The sequence below is a fragment of the Melozone crissalis genome, unplaced genomic scaffold, assembly GCF_028551555.1.
Source record: "Melozone crissalis strain CALT ecotype California unplaced genomic scaffold, PUWL_Pcris_2 ptg000006l_1, whole genome shotgun sequence".
Classification (NCBI taxonomy): domain Eukaryota; kingdom Metazoa; phylum Chordata; class Aves; order Passeriformes; family Passerellidae; genus Melozone; species Melozone crissalis.
This window is the reverse complement of record NW_026535784.1, coordinates 56,298,756-56,314,209: the sequence shown is the minus strand read 5'-3', so window position 1 is coordinate 56,314,209 and position 15,454 is coordinate 56,298,756. Positions and strand designations below refer to the sequence as shown.

At 45.5% G+C, this 15,454-nt stretch overlaps 1 protein-coding gene across 1 annotated transcript; it reads right to left on the bottom strand.

The window, feature by feature from the left end:
- Positions 1-1,294: 1,294 nt before the first annotated feature.
- PPEF2 (protein phosphatase with EF-hand domain 2) lies at positions 1,295-14,240 on the bottom strand. Its single transcript, XM_054295611.1, has 16 exons — positions 14,180-14,240; positions 10,949-11,076; positions 10,351-10,408; positions 9,689-9,864; positions 8,555-8,669; positions 7,667-7,713; positions 7,103-7,269; positions 6,983-7,019; positions 6,749-6,898; positions 5,756-6,076; positions 4,830-5,015; positions 4,057-4,199; positions 3,432-3,538; positions 2,347-2,510; positions 1,707-1,794; positions 1,295-1,476 (listed from the first exon to the last, which is right to left on the bottom strand). Exons 1-16 carry the CDS (start codon positions 14,238-14,240, stop codon positions 1,295-1,297), a joined length of 2,130 nt encoding a protein of 709 aa, XP_054151586.1.
- Positions 14,241-15,454: the final 1,214 nt, after the last annotated feature.

Below are 15,454 nucleotides of genomic sequence, written 5' to 3'. Positions count from 1 at the left end.
GCTCCTAGATCCTACCGGGCAGCAAGCGCTGCACAGCAGGTACCTACTCACCCCATGTCATGGAGAGAGACCTGCTTTTCCCCTCAGTGCCAAAGTCACCAAAAATAATTGAAACAAAAAACAGTCTTCTGCAGTAGGAGTTTGTACAGCAGAAAAAAAACACGGAAGGGGCAAAATCAGTTTGTTCATTAGCCATCAAAATTAATTCCATTAATTAAATTTGAAGGATGGAAAAATAGAAATACAGCTGCAATATGCTGGGACCCCTATTGTGCATTTGAGAGTGTTTGTGGAAGCATGATTCCATTACAATTGAAAAAGCATATGTGGAGCTCTAGCTAAGGGGGAACAGGATTAGTTTCCTTTTGGAAGCATAGTTCCAGTTAATAAACTGTCTGCACTGGGCAGTGAGCTCTGTAAGAAATTGAATGAGGCTAGAATTCTGTTTTGGAGGCTGGGGTAGCAGTCTTGAGTCTTCTGCCATGGGGCCCCTGCTAGACTGTGCTGCTTGTATTTGAGAACCACATTGTTTCTTGTTTTGCAAACTCTTCACATTCCACCCCACTTCACAAGCTGGATCCCACCATGCTTTGAAAATAACAAACCTGCAGCATAGGCTCCCTAGCAGGGAGCTACTTGATCTACTGCCCTGGGCTTTGAAAATGAAATTATCTCAATAGATTTTTTAAACAAGTGCCCCTGCTAGAGACAATGTTGCACATTTGAGGTATTTTTCCAACATTCTGCTCTACTGTGTGTACTTAGTAGCTCCAAACTTCCAGAGCAAGCTTACCACAGCAGAGGAACACCAGCAGGGAAGTAGGTGTCATCACTGGAACAGCACTGCTGCTCACAGAGTTAACTAGAGAAAAAATAAACAGCCAAGCAACAGCAGTCTGGAAAAAAGGTTTATTAAAAGGAAAGCTGCAACCAAACAGGTGCTACCTCATTAAAACACTGCCTACATGTAATACATAGACTTCCACTTTACTGCTCTTCAATACACCCGTAACATCCTCTCACATTGACAAGAGAAGATAAGTTGCATCTTCCCTTTGAGCAGGAAACTATTTAAAACACAGCTTCTTTTAAAAGCAGTCTGAATTGAAGTGCAATTCATCTATTTCACGTGTTAGCCTCCCCAGATGGGTCACAGCTGTCACCTACAGTGTCTGTTTTGGGCACCTGCCTCCCCTTTCCCTGCTTGCCATCTGCAGGCACACTCTAGGTTAGGTGGGACAGTCCTGGCTTTGTAGAAATCAAGGCATGGGATGTGGTAGCTCCCAGCAGGTTCTCACGACGGGCACTGTCTGACCAGGCGGAAGGCTTCCAGGAACTCGTTGAAGTCAATGTTCCCATCCTTGTTGAAGTCAATGCTGCGAACCAAGTCGTTAATGCCATCATCCATGAGTTCAATGTTCATGTGGGAGCTGAAGAGCTTCCAGGTTTGTTGGAATTCCTCAAAGGAGATGAGACCTGCAGAGGAGCATTTAACGTGCTGCAGCTACATCTCCTAATGTGGAGAACACTGACTAAAACACAGCTTAGAGCAGCAGAGGCATAATACAAATGGACACTGCAGAAGTGTGGGAGGGAGCAGGACCACCCAAGCCTAAATAAAAACTCCTCTGTACATACTAATGCAAACTCCAAAGCAGAAGGGATCACAGAAGGCAGTGATCAACAGCCCCTGCACACCTGCTTACCTGAATGGTCTCTGTCTATGATCCTGAATATGGTCTCTAAGTTGGATCTGTTTCGATAAATGACTTCCAGCAAGCTGGACTGGATGTGCTGAAAGACATGAGCACAGTTTTTGTCCTGACAACACCTCTCCTATCTCTGAGTTGTTACTGCAGATGTCTCCACAAGCAAGAATATTTTTTGCTCTCAAGAACTTGCCAGTAGTGCCTTATCAACCAGGAGTGTGATGACTGGACCCTCTGTGCATCTGCAGAACAGACCATCAGCAACTTGTCCCTTCCCATTGGCACTCTTCTGGGCTAACAGTGAACCAGGCTGCATTTTATAACCACTGCAGAGCTGCATTTGCTGGGTGTAATTATGAAACTGCTACTTGGAGAGTGAAATACAGTTTTCCTACTCACCATCCTGCATCCAAACTATCCCTAAATTTTGATTTCACATCCGTCATCTCTTTGTAAAAATGGGCTGGGTGCCTCAGGACTATTTGAGCTCAGGCAAAACTTCCTATCAACTTCAGTGTGATTTCAGGTTATGCAGGAAGAATCCACTGTCCTTTTGTACTACAATTGATTTGTATGCGCCAGGGATCTGGTGAGAGCTGCTCACATCATGCTTTGATGGAAGGGGCTGAGTGCTTACCTCTTGGCTCCTCTGCTCCATGGCCAGGTCATCCAGCCAGGATTTGTACTCCAGCATGCCGTCCTCAGTGCTGCGCACCAGCTGCGGCCTCAGCATTCGCCAGGGCAGTCCCAGCCGCAGCACTGACTCCACTGCTGTCGCCCAGTTGCTCAGAGTGATCTTTCCTGTACACAAAAGGGAGACACCTCTGGGACACAGGCAGCGGAAAGCACGTGAAGGCAAAGACAAAGCCTAAAACAGTGACACACAGTCTAGGTGCTGCTGACAGCACAGCATTATTTTGCAGTGCAGGCACTTTCTACCCAAGCCTCAGCAAGGTTTTCATCATTGCAACATATCAAGGCTTATGATGCTGCAAGCATCTGAACAAATGCAGGACACTAACTTTGGGTATTTCATTAGAAATTTGCAGCCCACTGCCCATTTTAGCAGCAGCTGTAATAACTGAGCTGGATTCCTATGAACAATTTTACTACCAGGGAAGAAAGCAAGAAAGCAGTTCTCTCCATGAGCAGTTCTGCCAGCCACCATATCCCTTTTCTCCCCTGCCCACCAGTGGACAGTTCTCAGCAACATCTCTTGGTCACTGCATCAACACAGCACTCCTGTCTGCCACAGAGGTCAGAACTCTCAGCTCCTTCCTTAAGGCTCTGACAAAGACAACTGCTATTGAAGGCATCCCTTGCTTTCCTCTTCCCAGTGATTTTAGACTTCAGGGATGAAGGGGCTCTAGAGACCACCCAGCCCTTCTCAACTGACACAACAGACACATTCCAGGTCGTCTTTCCCCAGGCGTCATCAGTACTTCAGCTGCAAGGAGTTCTTCTAGGACCAGCCTCCATTACTGTGCCTCAGGCTAATGATGTCCTGCTTTTTCAGCATCCCCACTTTGTGGTGTCACTCCAAGGCATCCACAGAGACTGAGTAACAGCAAATGACCTCTGGCAAGGTCTGATACAGCCTCCCCATGACAGCTGGTGACACCTGTCAGTGAGCAGTCTCCGAGCCAGCCACAAACTCAATGTAGTCTCTTCAGCCCTATCCGACCAGGCAATGAACTTGCACGTCCCTCAGCTCTGGGTTACCTGTATTGTCCCTGTCATAGGACTTGAAGGCACTGATGAGGGCTGAGGTGTGAGCAAAGAGCTTTTCCCGCAAGGCTCGAAAGGCGGACTCCTCTACTCTGCTGATTCTGGAGGATGCAGAACAGAGAGAAGCACTTGAAGGACTTGCCCTGAATAACAAAACTGCACCTTCCCTCCCAGTGCTCTACCTGGCTTGTCTATGGATTGCCCACACAACTGCTCTGCACAGCTACAGCTGCATCTCAGTGCTTGTGACAAGGCACTGCATGCCCAGGGCACAGTTCCCTGCAGCTGATGCCACGAGTCCCTGCATTCATTTGTGAAGTAACAACCCAAAAGAGAGCTTCAGCAAAGGTCAAAAGTTAAAACCTGACATGGAAAAGAGGAGCTGAAAAAAATCAGCAAGCTTTAGAAAAATCCCCTTGGAATTTTGTTAATAATCCCTTCTCAACCCTCGAGCTTTCCTCAGTAACTTCAAGTACAAAGCGTAATCCCTCCTGTAGAGCTTTTCTTTAGAAAAATCAAGCTGTGAAACTTCATCTCCAGAGTCAAACTTTCTAAAAGCTCACAAATTTTTCCCTTAGGGAATTTTGACTTGGCAAATAGAGCAACTAGAAAGCCTTGCCTTTGGGTCATAGTGAGCAAATGGGCTGTCTTGTTTGCTTGGTACTGAACAAAGTGGGGGATGAGGTCTGGTCCCAGCTTCACATAGGCTCCCCTGTTACTGCCAATCTCATAGTAGTTTGAGGCTGAAAAGATGGTCAGCACCTAATCCCAAAAAAAGGGCATTTGCAGTCAGTACATTCATCCTGTAGTATTGACATACATGTAAACAATACACCCAATCCCCTCCAGAGTCCACAGACTGTGAAAGCATCTATGTTATATGGAGAAGAGGGAAAGCCAGGTGGCAGCTGGCCTGGAAGCCATGCAGGTGTGAGTTCCTTGTGGGTGGCACCGGTCACATGTGGATCTGGCCACATGTTGGGCTTCTGCAATTTTCCTGTGCTCTTTCCAAACAATTCTGCTCTCCAGAATCCGAGTGCCCTGATGAAGCCACAGATCTGACTGCATCTTCTGAAAACAGAACTTGGCTGCAGCAGCTCAGTAGCACCCTGTTGTAGCTCATCTGCAGGAGCAGCTGCACTAAGTGGGGGCCATGGCACAAGTGGGTTCAGATATTTTCTCTAGCACCACACACAAGGACACAGTTTGCCTGTGTATCCATGTCCCCACACTTCAGTTAACTCCCAAAGGCCTGTTCAAGGATTTTGCACGTGCTTAAAGCCCCACTGGAAGAAATGCAGAACTGAGACAGCCACACCCCCCCCCCCCCCCCCGAAACCCCATTGTGGCAGGATGGAAACCCAAGTGCCCTTCACACCACCCCCAGCTGACCTTGCGGCTGTGACAGAACTCGTAGCCCTCCTGCTTGCACTCGTGAGAGCGGATCAGGAACTGCAAGCTGTACTTTTCAAGGAACTTCTCTGTCACATCAGGCCCAAAGTAGCAGCCACCACCTCGCACCTTATTTTCTCTGCAGCCCTCCTGAGGCATGGGGTCACTCCAGAGGATGTCTAAAACCTGAAAGGATTGGCAAAGTTCACTAACAAAATACAGTTCAGTCTCGGAATCCCTCCCTACACTGCTGCTATAACCAGAGTGCAAGGGAACAGACATTTTTCCTGCATTCCAGCTGAAGACTGTCACAGACCTGGGCCACCTCAGAACTGGCAATATTGTTGGCCATGAGCTACAGGCACATCCAAAGTGTCTGGGGAAAGAGGGATGTGCATTAGTCAAGCCTGATACAAGCTTTGCCTCTGCTAGCATTAAGATGTCCAAGAGCCTTCCCTGTCTTTCTCCATCCCAAAACACAAGTCCCAGGGCAAGAACAACCAGCAGATCCTGAGATCCAGATTAGTAGGCTTAGTATAAAATGCCTTTGTTCTCTAGCCAGGTCCTTCCATAGCCTGCAGAAATACAAGTGCTAACTCAGTAACCACTGTGTGGATTAAGGCCTAATCCCTTTAACTCTGACTTCAGTATACAGCGCTACAGAGAAAAGGTGTGCAGCACTGGAAGGTCACATGTAATGTCAACCAACTAACAGTGGTTTCAGAATGCACAGAAGAGACTCCCAGTCTGGAAAAACAAGGAAAGGAAGTCCCCAGCTGCTCCTCTCAGGAGGTAACAAAGGTACCAACGAAACATCCCCACGGTCTCACAGAGCAGCCCTTCCTGGCCACCTACCACTGAATGACCAACTGCTGCAGGAGGCACCCACAGCACATCCAGCTCAGGACCCTGCTAAGACTCCTCACCTGCTTCCACTCCTCCTGGCGAGTCCAGCATGGCTCATCTGCATCCTTCAAGGAGACCATGCTGGAATAGGTGAGCTCCTCCGGCTCTGACTCGCTGATGTCCACCAGCCGGCGGCACGTGTCGATTTGCTCCTGCACCGTCTGCCGGAGCCACCTGGAGAACTCCCGCCTGTTGGCTGTGCTGGGAGCCTGGGCTGACTGGGGCTGCAGAGATAACCTGGGAGCTGCATCAGTGCCTGATTCGCTCTCCCCATTTATGGCCTGGATTTGTGGTTTTCCACTCGATTCCTTCCTTTTCTTCAGCCTTAACACAGAAACAAACTGAAAGATATGAGAGAAATGGAGCTGATAACACAGCATGAAACCCAGACCTCCAGCTCTAATGTCTTCCATTGGCAGACTTCAAGTGATCCAAGCCTCACTCCCTTCTTTCCATCAACTGCTCCTTGACTATGGGGAACTATTAGTGCCATTCTCCTAGACAAGCCATCCTGGGTTTGCAGCTGGGCCTCATGTGCATCACATCTCACTCTTCCTCATTGAATTCCTGCATACAGATTTCATCTGCAATGGGAACAATGCAGCAGAGCAAAGGAAGCATGAATGACTAATGCAAGAGTTGTGATTTTATTTGAAGAAGGAAAGGGGTATTTCCTAACTGAGTGAGTGAGGCAGAAGCAAGTTAAATGATTTATTAAACTCCTTCTGGAAGTCTAAGGGGTAAAAACAGGCTAAGCAACTGTGGGACAATGTCTCATCATCACTGCATTTTTACTTCAGCAGCAGCACATATTCCAGAAACCAGCAGTGCTCCATCGCTTCACAGCTCCTGCACGCACACTAACCAAAGCCTATACCTAAACACAACCTTGTCTAGGAAGACCATCTGTTAGATTTGTCTTGTCAACAGCTAAGCTGGCATGTAGAAATGAGCTTCTTACCACAAATCAGCAACACAATTGTCTCTTGCAATAACTGGAAAATAAAACCTACTCTGTTCCTTTGAATTTTCTCAAGCATGTCCAAGTCAGTGGTGTCAGAGATGCCCCCGTGAATAATGAGGACTTTCTGATCAATCAGGGTGGCCAGGGGCAGCCAGCAGAAGACATTCTGAAACATCCTCAAGATTTTTTTCCCATGCACCTGAGAGAAAGAAAAAAGAGATAAAGCATCCAGTCTTCTAAAGGCATATCTCACATGGTAAAGAAGACACAAACATAGGCCTACCTTGTATTTCTGCATCACTTCCTTTGTGAAACCATAGCTAAAGGAACAAGAGAAAGGAAGCTCAGTGGGATTTTGCACAAGGCCCTTGATATGGTGTTCAGCCCTGCACAGAAGCCGTACCGTAAGTTCACCATGTGGTCCTCGTGGTTCCCGCGGTTGAGATGAACCTCCTTGGGATAGATCAGGAGGAAGGTAAAGAGGATAACAAGGATCTCAAGGGACTGCTTGCCTCTGTCTACAAAGTCCCCATTGAACACGTAGGACTTGGAAGGGGAAGGAAGGCCATTCTGTAAAAGCAAGGAACAGATGTCACCACAGAGGCCTCTCCAAGGTGTCCATATGCCCTCCCCCCAGTTGCAGCCTCTCACTTCTGTCCTAGGTTACAACAGACCCTTGCTCATCTTTATACTGTGGGCCCCAGCAGTGAAATTGGCAATCACAAAGAGTTGTCATTGGTATAAGCACTAGAAAAACACCCATTGGCACTAATAAAATGGACATGGATATCAGATTTTCTAGTCAGCAAGGGAATAAGCTACTGATTTGTTAAGCTATTTAAAACCAATCCAATTGACTTGCAGAATTGCACATGAATGGCGCAATTCTGCAAACACTTCTCAACATGACCCATGGGATACCCATTGCAATGCCTGGACATCCTCCCTCTCTAAATGTGGCGCCTACCTTGTAAAAGATGAGGAACAGGTCATCCAGCTGGCCGTGTAAGTCTCCTGACAGGCACAAAGAGATGATTCACAATATGTTTACCTTGGACTTCAAAAAAACACCCAATACCTAACTTGCTACGAACTAGGTCCTTTATAAATTAATCAGCACAGAAATACTTTGGGAAGCACAAGCCTAGAGGAAAAGGACACGATGCAAGGCTTGAGCAGAAATCTGAGAAGGACAATAAAAAAAAAACCTACACCATCTGCTGAAGACTGATTTAGAAGCTTTGGTCATTTATCTCTTGTGATGGCACATCCTGGCACAAGATTGTCATTATGTGGGAGAAAGCTCAGCATTCAAAATTACCATCTAATTGTCATTTAACATAATATTGGAGAGAGGGGTTTGTTTTCCAGAGGCTGACTGCATGCAAAAGTCTGTACTATGTAGTTTTCAGAAATATCTCAACATTTTAACATTAGAGTAGGAAAAAAGTAAAAAGCTTTGTCTCAAATTTACTTATACGATGCAAAGATGCCTTGACATTCTGGATCTGCATGCACGCGCTGGTGCTCACCCAGAAAGGCTCCAGCATTTTGTTTTCAAATAATCCCAGACCACAGAACAGGTCAGACCACTACCAAGTTCTGTGACCAGTCCTCAGCTGGATGTGATTTCCGTGGTTTAGTAAAACAACTCCAAGTTTGGGGTGGGACAAAAAAAGACCACCTGGGTATTTCAGACAGACCCAGCTGCCTGTCAAGGCACCACACACTTTGCTTATAGAGAGCATTGTGTTCCACGTTCAGTACAGAGGGGGGCATTGTGCTCTCACTATCACTCTCTCTCTGCCCCACCTCCCATAGGAGCATTCCACCCCGGAGGCTGCAAGGGACCCACCACACACGGTGATCTCCTCGATGTAGCAGGTGGAGACATGACTGATGTTTGGCAACTGCTTGAGGTGCTTCCTGGTCTCATGCAGGAGGTTTAAGACATAGCGAGCATGGAGCTGCTACTAGGAGAAAGTAAAAGGATTAAAGCAGGAAATCAGTGGCCTCTGAGCAGCACCACTGTGGCTGTAAAGACTCCACCAGGATAGCCTGGGTGGTAGAAATTCTCCCTGGAATGCCAGTCTGTACTGACCTATGGGCTTACAAACAAGATGAGGGATATATTGGGAAACAGCAGGATGGCAGACACTTGCACAAGGCAGCCCAGCCTCAGCACTGAGAGGGCTGGCAAAGCAACCCTAAAGCCTCAACACCTTGTGGACAAGGCTATACCCACTAGGCCACACCACCTCCAGGAGCAGCAGAAATTCCAGTCCAACATCACAGGTAACAAAGTTGGTCCTCTAGATCTTTCTTAGCTTTTCCACATTGAACCAGTCTATGAGTTTCCACGTGTCCTGCAGTGATAGATATGCTCAAAGCCAGGGCATAGGCATTTAATACAGCAGGGACATGAGACACCTTTGGGTTAGAAGTTCTCTTTGGAGTAGGGATGTTTTGGCCTATTTTGCGGTTCAGCGTATCAGCTGAGGGATGGCAGCAGAACACTGCAATTGTATGAAGGCTTGTCTTGTTAGTTCTGGAGTGGTACTCAACTTCCTTATCAAAAAACTCACAATTTACATTTTAAACCAGAGTCCAAGTTGCATAACACAAAACATTGTAATTGGCTGTTTTCCTCTGGGCCATCCTATACCTATTTACAAATTGAGAAATTTGAACAAAAAATTATGAAAAGTCTCAACATGAGCTATTGCTGATTTCTCCCTTTAAAAATGAAATTCAGGTAAATATTGGTACACCTCTACGTAAAGTGTTCCATTTTGTCAGGAGTACATTATCAGGAAGAACATTTCTATGGCATTAGGAAATACCATATAGTTTCCAACCCCATTTTGTTTAACAGCCAGCTTGTTATACTCCAGTCAACTGAGCTTGGTAAGAAAGTTAAGACCAAATTATCTATCCTACAACCCTGTTCAGAGAAGGGGAGAGCATGGTACCTTTTTGGGATCCTTACCTGTTTCTGTTGGAAAGCTTCCAGCAAGGCCGTGGCATGGTCAGGGAGGAGTGGGAAAGAGAGATGGGGTCCGGTGTAGGAGTCTGGCACCTCTATGGATTCATAGTCACAGTATTTTTCCAGCTCTGCCTCTTTGTAACTTTCCCCGCTTACAAGCATGCGACTGATAAAATCCCCTGGACAGCAGATTTATGGGGTTGATTTAAAAAATTTAAAAAAAAAGAGAAACACACAAAAAAGTAGTTAATTGGCTCCAGGTACCATGCTAGTAATTTGTTACAGAAGAGCTGTTTAGTTAGGCTGGCACTCAGGAGCAATTGCAGCTGTGGATGCTGGGTACTGCTTGGCACTGCTACAAAACTTGCAGTGGGGGAAAGGCTGCAAGAGACAAATGTCCATGTGCAGTGTGCACCGTTCTGCCACTCTGTGACAACATACCGAACCTTTATGCCTCCTTCCAGCTCCTAAGAGCAGGCATTGCCCCACATCCCTTACACAGCTCATAGTCTCCAGACAATTCACTCTCTAATCCTGATGCTGTCAGTCTTGCGACTTGGTCACATGTGCCATCCTGAAGATTGCCCAGCACTGGACAATGAATTATACAAGGTTCAGCCTTCAGAGCTGCGGGTGCCACATCTACAAAGAGCACACAAACTTACTCTCTTTGCTGCTGCTTGGTGTGAACTGGTCCATGAGGTAACTGAAGAAGTTGTGAAGCTGCAGGAAGAGGGAGAGCCCATCATTCACCCCAGAATGAAATCGAACAGAGTAGCAACCTATCATAATCATCTTTCTGGAAGTTTTACCTCTGCCCTCCTCACACTGTCTGGTACATACAGCCACTCTCACTGTACCAATTTAAGTTTTGACTTTCTTGAGATGAAGTCAAAACAGTGGCTTTACTTTCAGCCACAGGCAGAAGTATGCTATGAGCCCTTCCTCTCCCTGCAAAGCAGCCATGTAAGAGAATTTTAATCAAAGTTAAAACATAAGAAACCAAATAGACTTGCCTTTTGTGTTCAGACTCCAGAAAAGCTCTGTTAAATGGCTCTTGGGGCTTGCTTTTGGGGTTCATTACTTTGTTTTATGCAACACAAGCAGCCAGGGAATTAATAGGTTAAAAAGGGGCAGGAAACCCAGTCCCTGGCCCACTGAAGCACTTAGAGGGTGACCAGCTAGCACCCAAAAAGGCAGAGTCTGGCACAGAAACCACATTGCTATGTGTTTTCCTACCTGCTCTTTTCCTCAGCACCATACCTTGATCTGATCCTGCTCGCAGGAATACTCAATGGATTGAAAGATTCTCCAGGTGCAGCGGCGGCGCATTTCCAGCCGAGCCACGTGGCGCCGATACCACTGCTGGATCAAGACAGCTGCCTTGAAAGCTGGGAGACAAGAACAGAACCAGGCTTCTGAGCAGCACTGCCTGCAGCTGAGGCACCTGCAGCAGCTCCTTCCCCACCTCTGAACATGGAGGAGAACCTTTCCTTTTCAGGAAAAAGTTACCAGGAATTGTATTCTTGTGCCTAAGGGCAAAAAAATCTCTTTTTGCCTTCTTTCTTGCAAGAGGTTGACCTGACCCTGCCTGCCCAGAGACCTCTGAAGCACTTCCAACCATTGCTGCTGGTTCCTTCAGCACTAGTGTTAACAACAAATAACTAAGGTCTGTAAGCCCTAACATTTTCTTCCATATTATTAGACAATATCCTCCCTTTCTACCTACCTTGATCATTTTTATGTCCCTCTTACCATCTCTAGGTGCTGGGTCTTCAGGAAACCAGAAATTTAACTGAGGCCATGCAAAGAGTTGGGGGAAGACTGGATACCAAGAATGTGGGGATTTTCTATCTCTCTTTATGCCAAATAAATGCCTCAGCTTTTGCAGTTGTGGAAAAGCTTTAGAAGGACTCTACACTGGCATAAACATCAACATACCATTACCTTACAATAAAATAAAGACAAAACTACACCTACAGTGAAAAAGGGGAGGCAGAACTTTGGCCATTAATGGCACAGAATGAATGAGATGCCAAAATTTCCAGGTACGTATTTGATGTTCAAGCCACAGCCAGTGCTGACATCAGATGCTTCCCACCAAATTATGGCTATCTGCCCTTTGATCTTTTAAACACAGCCTCTCTATTCTCCCAGTTCCAGTGTGTTCCCTTCAAAAATTATTTCAGACGGGGTGAGTGCATATTTCAAGTGAAGTACATTGGTGTACTCTCACATTTTGTTTTTCAAGTTCTGCCACAAAATTTTACCTCTAGAATCTCTCATCCTCCTTAGCTGTCCTTGATCCCACTTGGACCAGCTCTGCTTCTTGACATCTCTCTTTGGATTACACTGCATCCCTTCCTGTTCCTTTCTGGGGCCCCACCCGTGAGCCCTACACTTAAAACATCTTCTAACACTGCTTCTCTGTCATCTTTAGCTGAGGTGGGAAGGGATGACTGCTGTATCCACAAGCTGGCTTCAAAACCCAAGGGAAACAACACAGGTACGGAACTAGGCCTGCTCACCAAAGCAGGGAGAGCAATGGGAGGTGTGTGGGAAAATTTTCATTAAAAAAAGAAAAATCCTCACCCCCTACCCAAAGGCTTCCATACTGAGAAATAATATTAATTCAGTCAGCTTGCATTAATTACATAACAAATGGCCCTCCAAGTACTTCAGCAGGAGACAGCGACCTTTGCCTAATGAAGATATCTCAATGGATTATACATTGAAAATAATAGTCCTTTTAAATCATTATTCCCTTTCAGCACTGGGAATTGCAGAGCACAAAGAAGGAAGACCTACAGCTGCTCTTCAGCAGAGGTGTGAGAGAACCTCAAGTTGTGGGCAAGAAGGTAAGATTTGGCAAGCCTTAACTCAGGAATAACTTCTGTATTCTTTGCCTTCTCTCTTGCTGAGAAAATGCTTACTGATCTGCTGGGCTGTGAAAAAATTCCTTGTGATAGCTCTACACACACACAATGAAAACCAAAATCTTAGAAACAGTAAAAACTTACACCTATGAGAGACATGTTATCAAGTGCACAGTTAACATAAATACCACCATTAACAGCATTTAAGCCCCAGATGGGCAAGGCACTGGTTTTTACTCTGCTTTTATGGAGACTGACTGTGCAATTGAAAAAGCCAGGTATTCTAATTTAGCAGTTTACCTGGGTGAGTTATATCTGGCAGTGTTTGTATCATTTTGGGAAAAAGAAATGAACAGAGAAAAGAAAGACTTATCCACATTTTATGATGATCTAAACCATGTTATCATATAAGCTGCTGAAAGCATAGCAAAGTGGCAGCGCTTAAACCAGACTACACTCCAAGGCAGGGCCAGTTGAACAGCTCTGCTCCAACACTGTCCTTTGAAAACAGCTTTCAAAGACCTTGGACAGGAGGGACAGGGATGAGATCTGGCACGCTGCATTTGGGCACCAAGTCCTAAGCAGCTGCACTACTGCAAGTAGCCAAATCTGAGGCATGTTGAGAGCCAAAGTCTACAAATTCAGAGAGGCTTTACTGCTGTGGGAAACTGTTGCTCAGCTATCAGATGTAATATAAAGTCTCAAATAAGTAACTAGTGTTGTGTTACACTTGCTCATCTTAAAACAACCCTGAATTTCTTGGGAAAGTCCATGGACCTCTGGTGCTATGGGTGACAGGTAAGTCTAACTTAAATAAAAAGAGTTTTTCAATAGTGGATAGTAGCAAACAGAAGTGTGAGTCACAACCTTATCCCCACTTCCAATCCCTATTCTCCAAATACTTGCAATCAGTTTGCCCCATCCTGCTGTTCTGCCAGTGCTCATGACTGCATGATTCAAACAAGGAAAAGACTGTTTATTTACTTTTTAGCTCTTCCTTATATCTAAGGTTTTCCTCATCAACTCCCTTTGCTCTGCAGCAGACACAGGCACACACCCACAAAATTAATCCCATTACAGAGGGCTTCAAAACATAAATCACCGCAACTTTGAGAGCCATAGATGTCTGGATTATTAAAAGAGATTAAGAGCACTTTGCTGATGTAATTTGACAAAATGCACACTTTTTGCTTGACAGCTTTACATAGCCACACCATCTCACCTTCTTTGGAACTAGATTTATTTTGGCTGCACTAGCAAGAGCCTTGGAAAATAATCCAGGAGAAGCAGCAGGGGACATCTCTCTCACTGTCAGCAGACATAACAGCTGCATTACCCAGCAAGTGTTTCATCCAGCAGGTGTTGGTGCTAACTGTAGCTTTCTTCTCTAGTTAGGCTTGGGTGGATTTTAACCCACTCCTTGTCTAAATAGCTGTTATTTCCTCAAGCCTGTTGTCTTCTGCCTGACACCTAAGAATCCTTGTCACAGGATACTCAAAGACAAAGCCTCACTTCAATGATATGAAGAACGCTAGGAGGAGAAACACATTCAATGCAACCTCCCAACAGCACATGCAGGAGAAAACAGGATAAGATCGCTTTTCTAAGAATCACTCACCATTTTCAGACTTCTGCAGGGAGTGCTTGTACTGGACATTTACAGAACTACCAGATCCCATGTTGTCCAACCAATGCTCCAACGTTGCAGAATGGCCCAGTGTCACCAAAAACACAAAAGAGATGCAGGGAAGACCATTTGGTCAGAATCAAAACAGCTGCAACATGTCTCACAGTGCCAAGAATCTACAATTAAATATATTAACACTTAATATCAATGATCAGAGGACCTCTCTTATGCCCAAGTACATTTTACACTACCAGATTTCTGCAGCTACTCCCAGACATTCAGATGTGGATTTCTGTCTCACTTCACATTGCAAGTGAGCTTTATAAACAGGAATCAGTTCAGCACCTTTAGCTACCTGCATAAAAATAGGTATTGTGATTGTTTGGCAAAGATATAGAAAGCTTTTCAATAATGATCAGGAACTACTAAAAAGTCATTAAGAAGTAGTATGTGCAGACAGACATTCTGTAGTGTAGACAAATATTCATAAAGTGCCCTGTAAAGGATAGCTCATTATGAGGGATGAACACAAACCTGATATTTAATCTAACCATAACTAGCAGGAAGCTAAGTCTAAAATAGCAATTAGCTATCAGAAGAAAATAGCCAGCTTTGTTAAACACTGCTTGCCTTCATTCTCATGCATCTGCTTGAGTGTGGGAGTGTATTATGCCATCAGTTGCCAGTATAAAACAACAGACATCCAGACTTTAGTAAGCTCACTGCTGTGGAAGCTCTGGTCAGGGTAGACAGATCCTAATGGAAGACTAGGTCAAACTCTGAAGTCTCTCACTTTGAGCGTAAGCAGAATATCATTCACAGACATTTTCCCTCTGGAAAATAAACAGTCACTGCCAAAGCAGCCCCAGGCTGTATCACTGAAGAATTCAACAGATTTTTATTTTCCCCTGAAATTCAGGGAAGATAAAGCTGAGAAATGGAGGGAAAGAAATAAACACTGGTAGAAATGTTAAGGCTGGTGTTGGCAGAAGAACATAGCTCAAAGTATTTTGGAGGGTCAGGACAGAGTAACTACAGAGGCACCTCTGCCCAGGAGAAGTCCTCCTCCTTTCCTCACTTCCTGCAATCCTTTTGCCTCCTTCAATCTCTTTCCACCTCACCCACGTCTTTCCTCTCAAAATAGCTCAGATCCGCACAAACAGTAATTGAAGGAGCGTGTCCGGTGTTGTGTAAGGTGAGTGATCCACGTTGGCTCAGGAAGGTGAGCCCTGCTCAGCCACACCACAGCACCGGGAGGTTCTAAAG

What these genes read in the sequence shown, in the direction of transcription:
- PPEF2 (XM_054295611.1), bottom strand. Translation starts at nt 14,240, where the DNA reads ATGGGATCTGGTAGTTCTGTAAATGTCCAGTACAAGCACTCCCTGCAG. An exon ending in CCTGCAGAAGTCTGAAAATG is followed by an intron (nt 11,077 to 14,179) that starts GTGAGTGATTCT and finishes CTTGTCTCCCAG; the next exon opens with CTTTCAAGGCAGCTGTCTTG. An exon ending in CGAGGAGATCACCGTGTGTG is followed by an intron (nt 7,714 to 8,554) that starts GTGGGTCCCTTG and finishes TGTGCCTGTCAG; the next exon opens with GAGACTTACACGGCCAGCTG.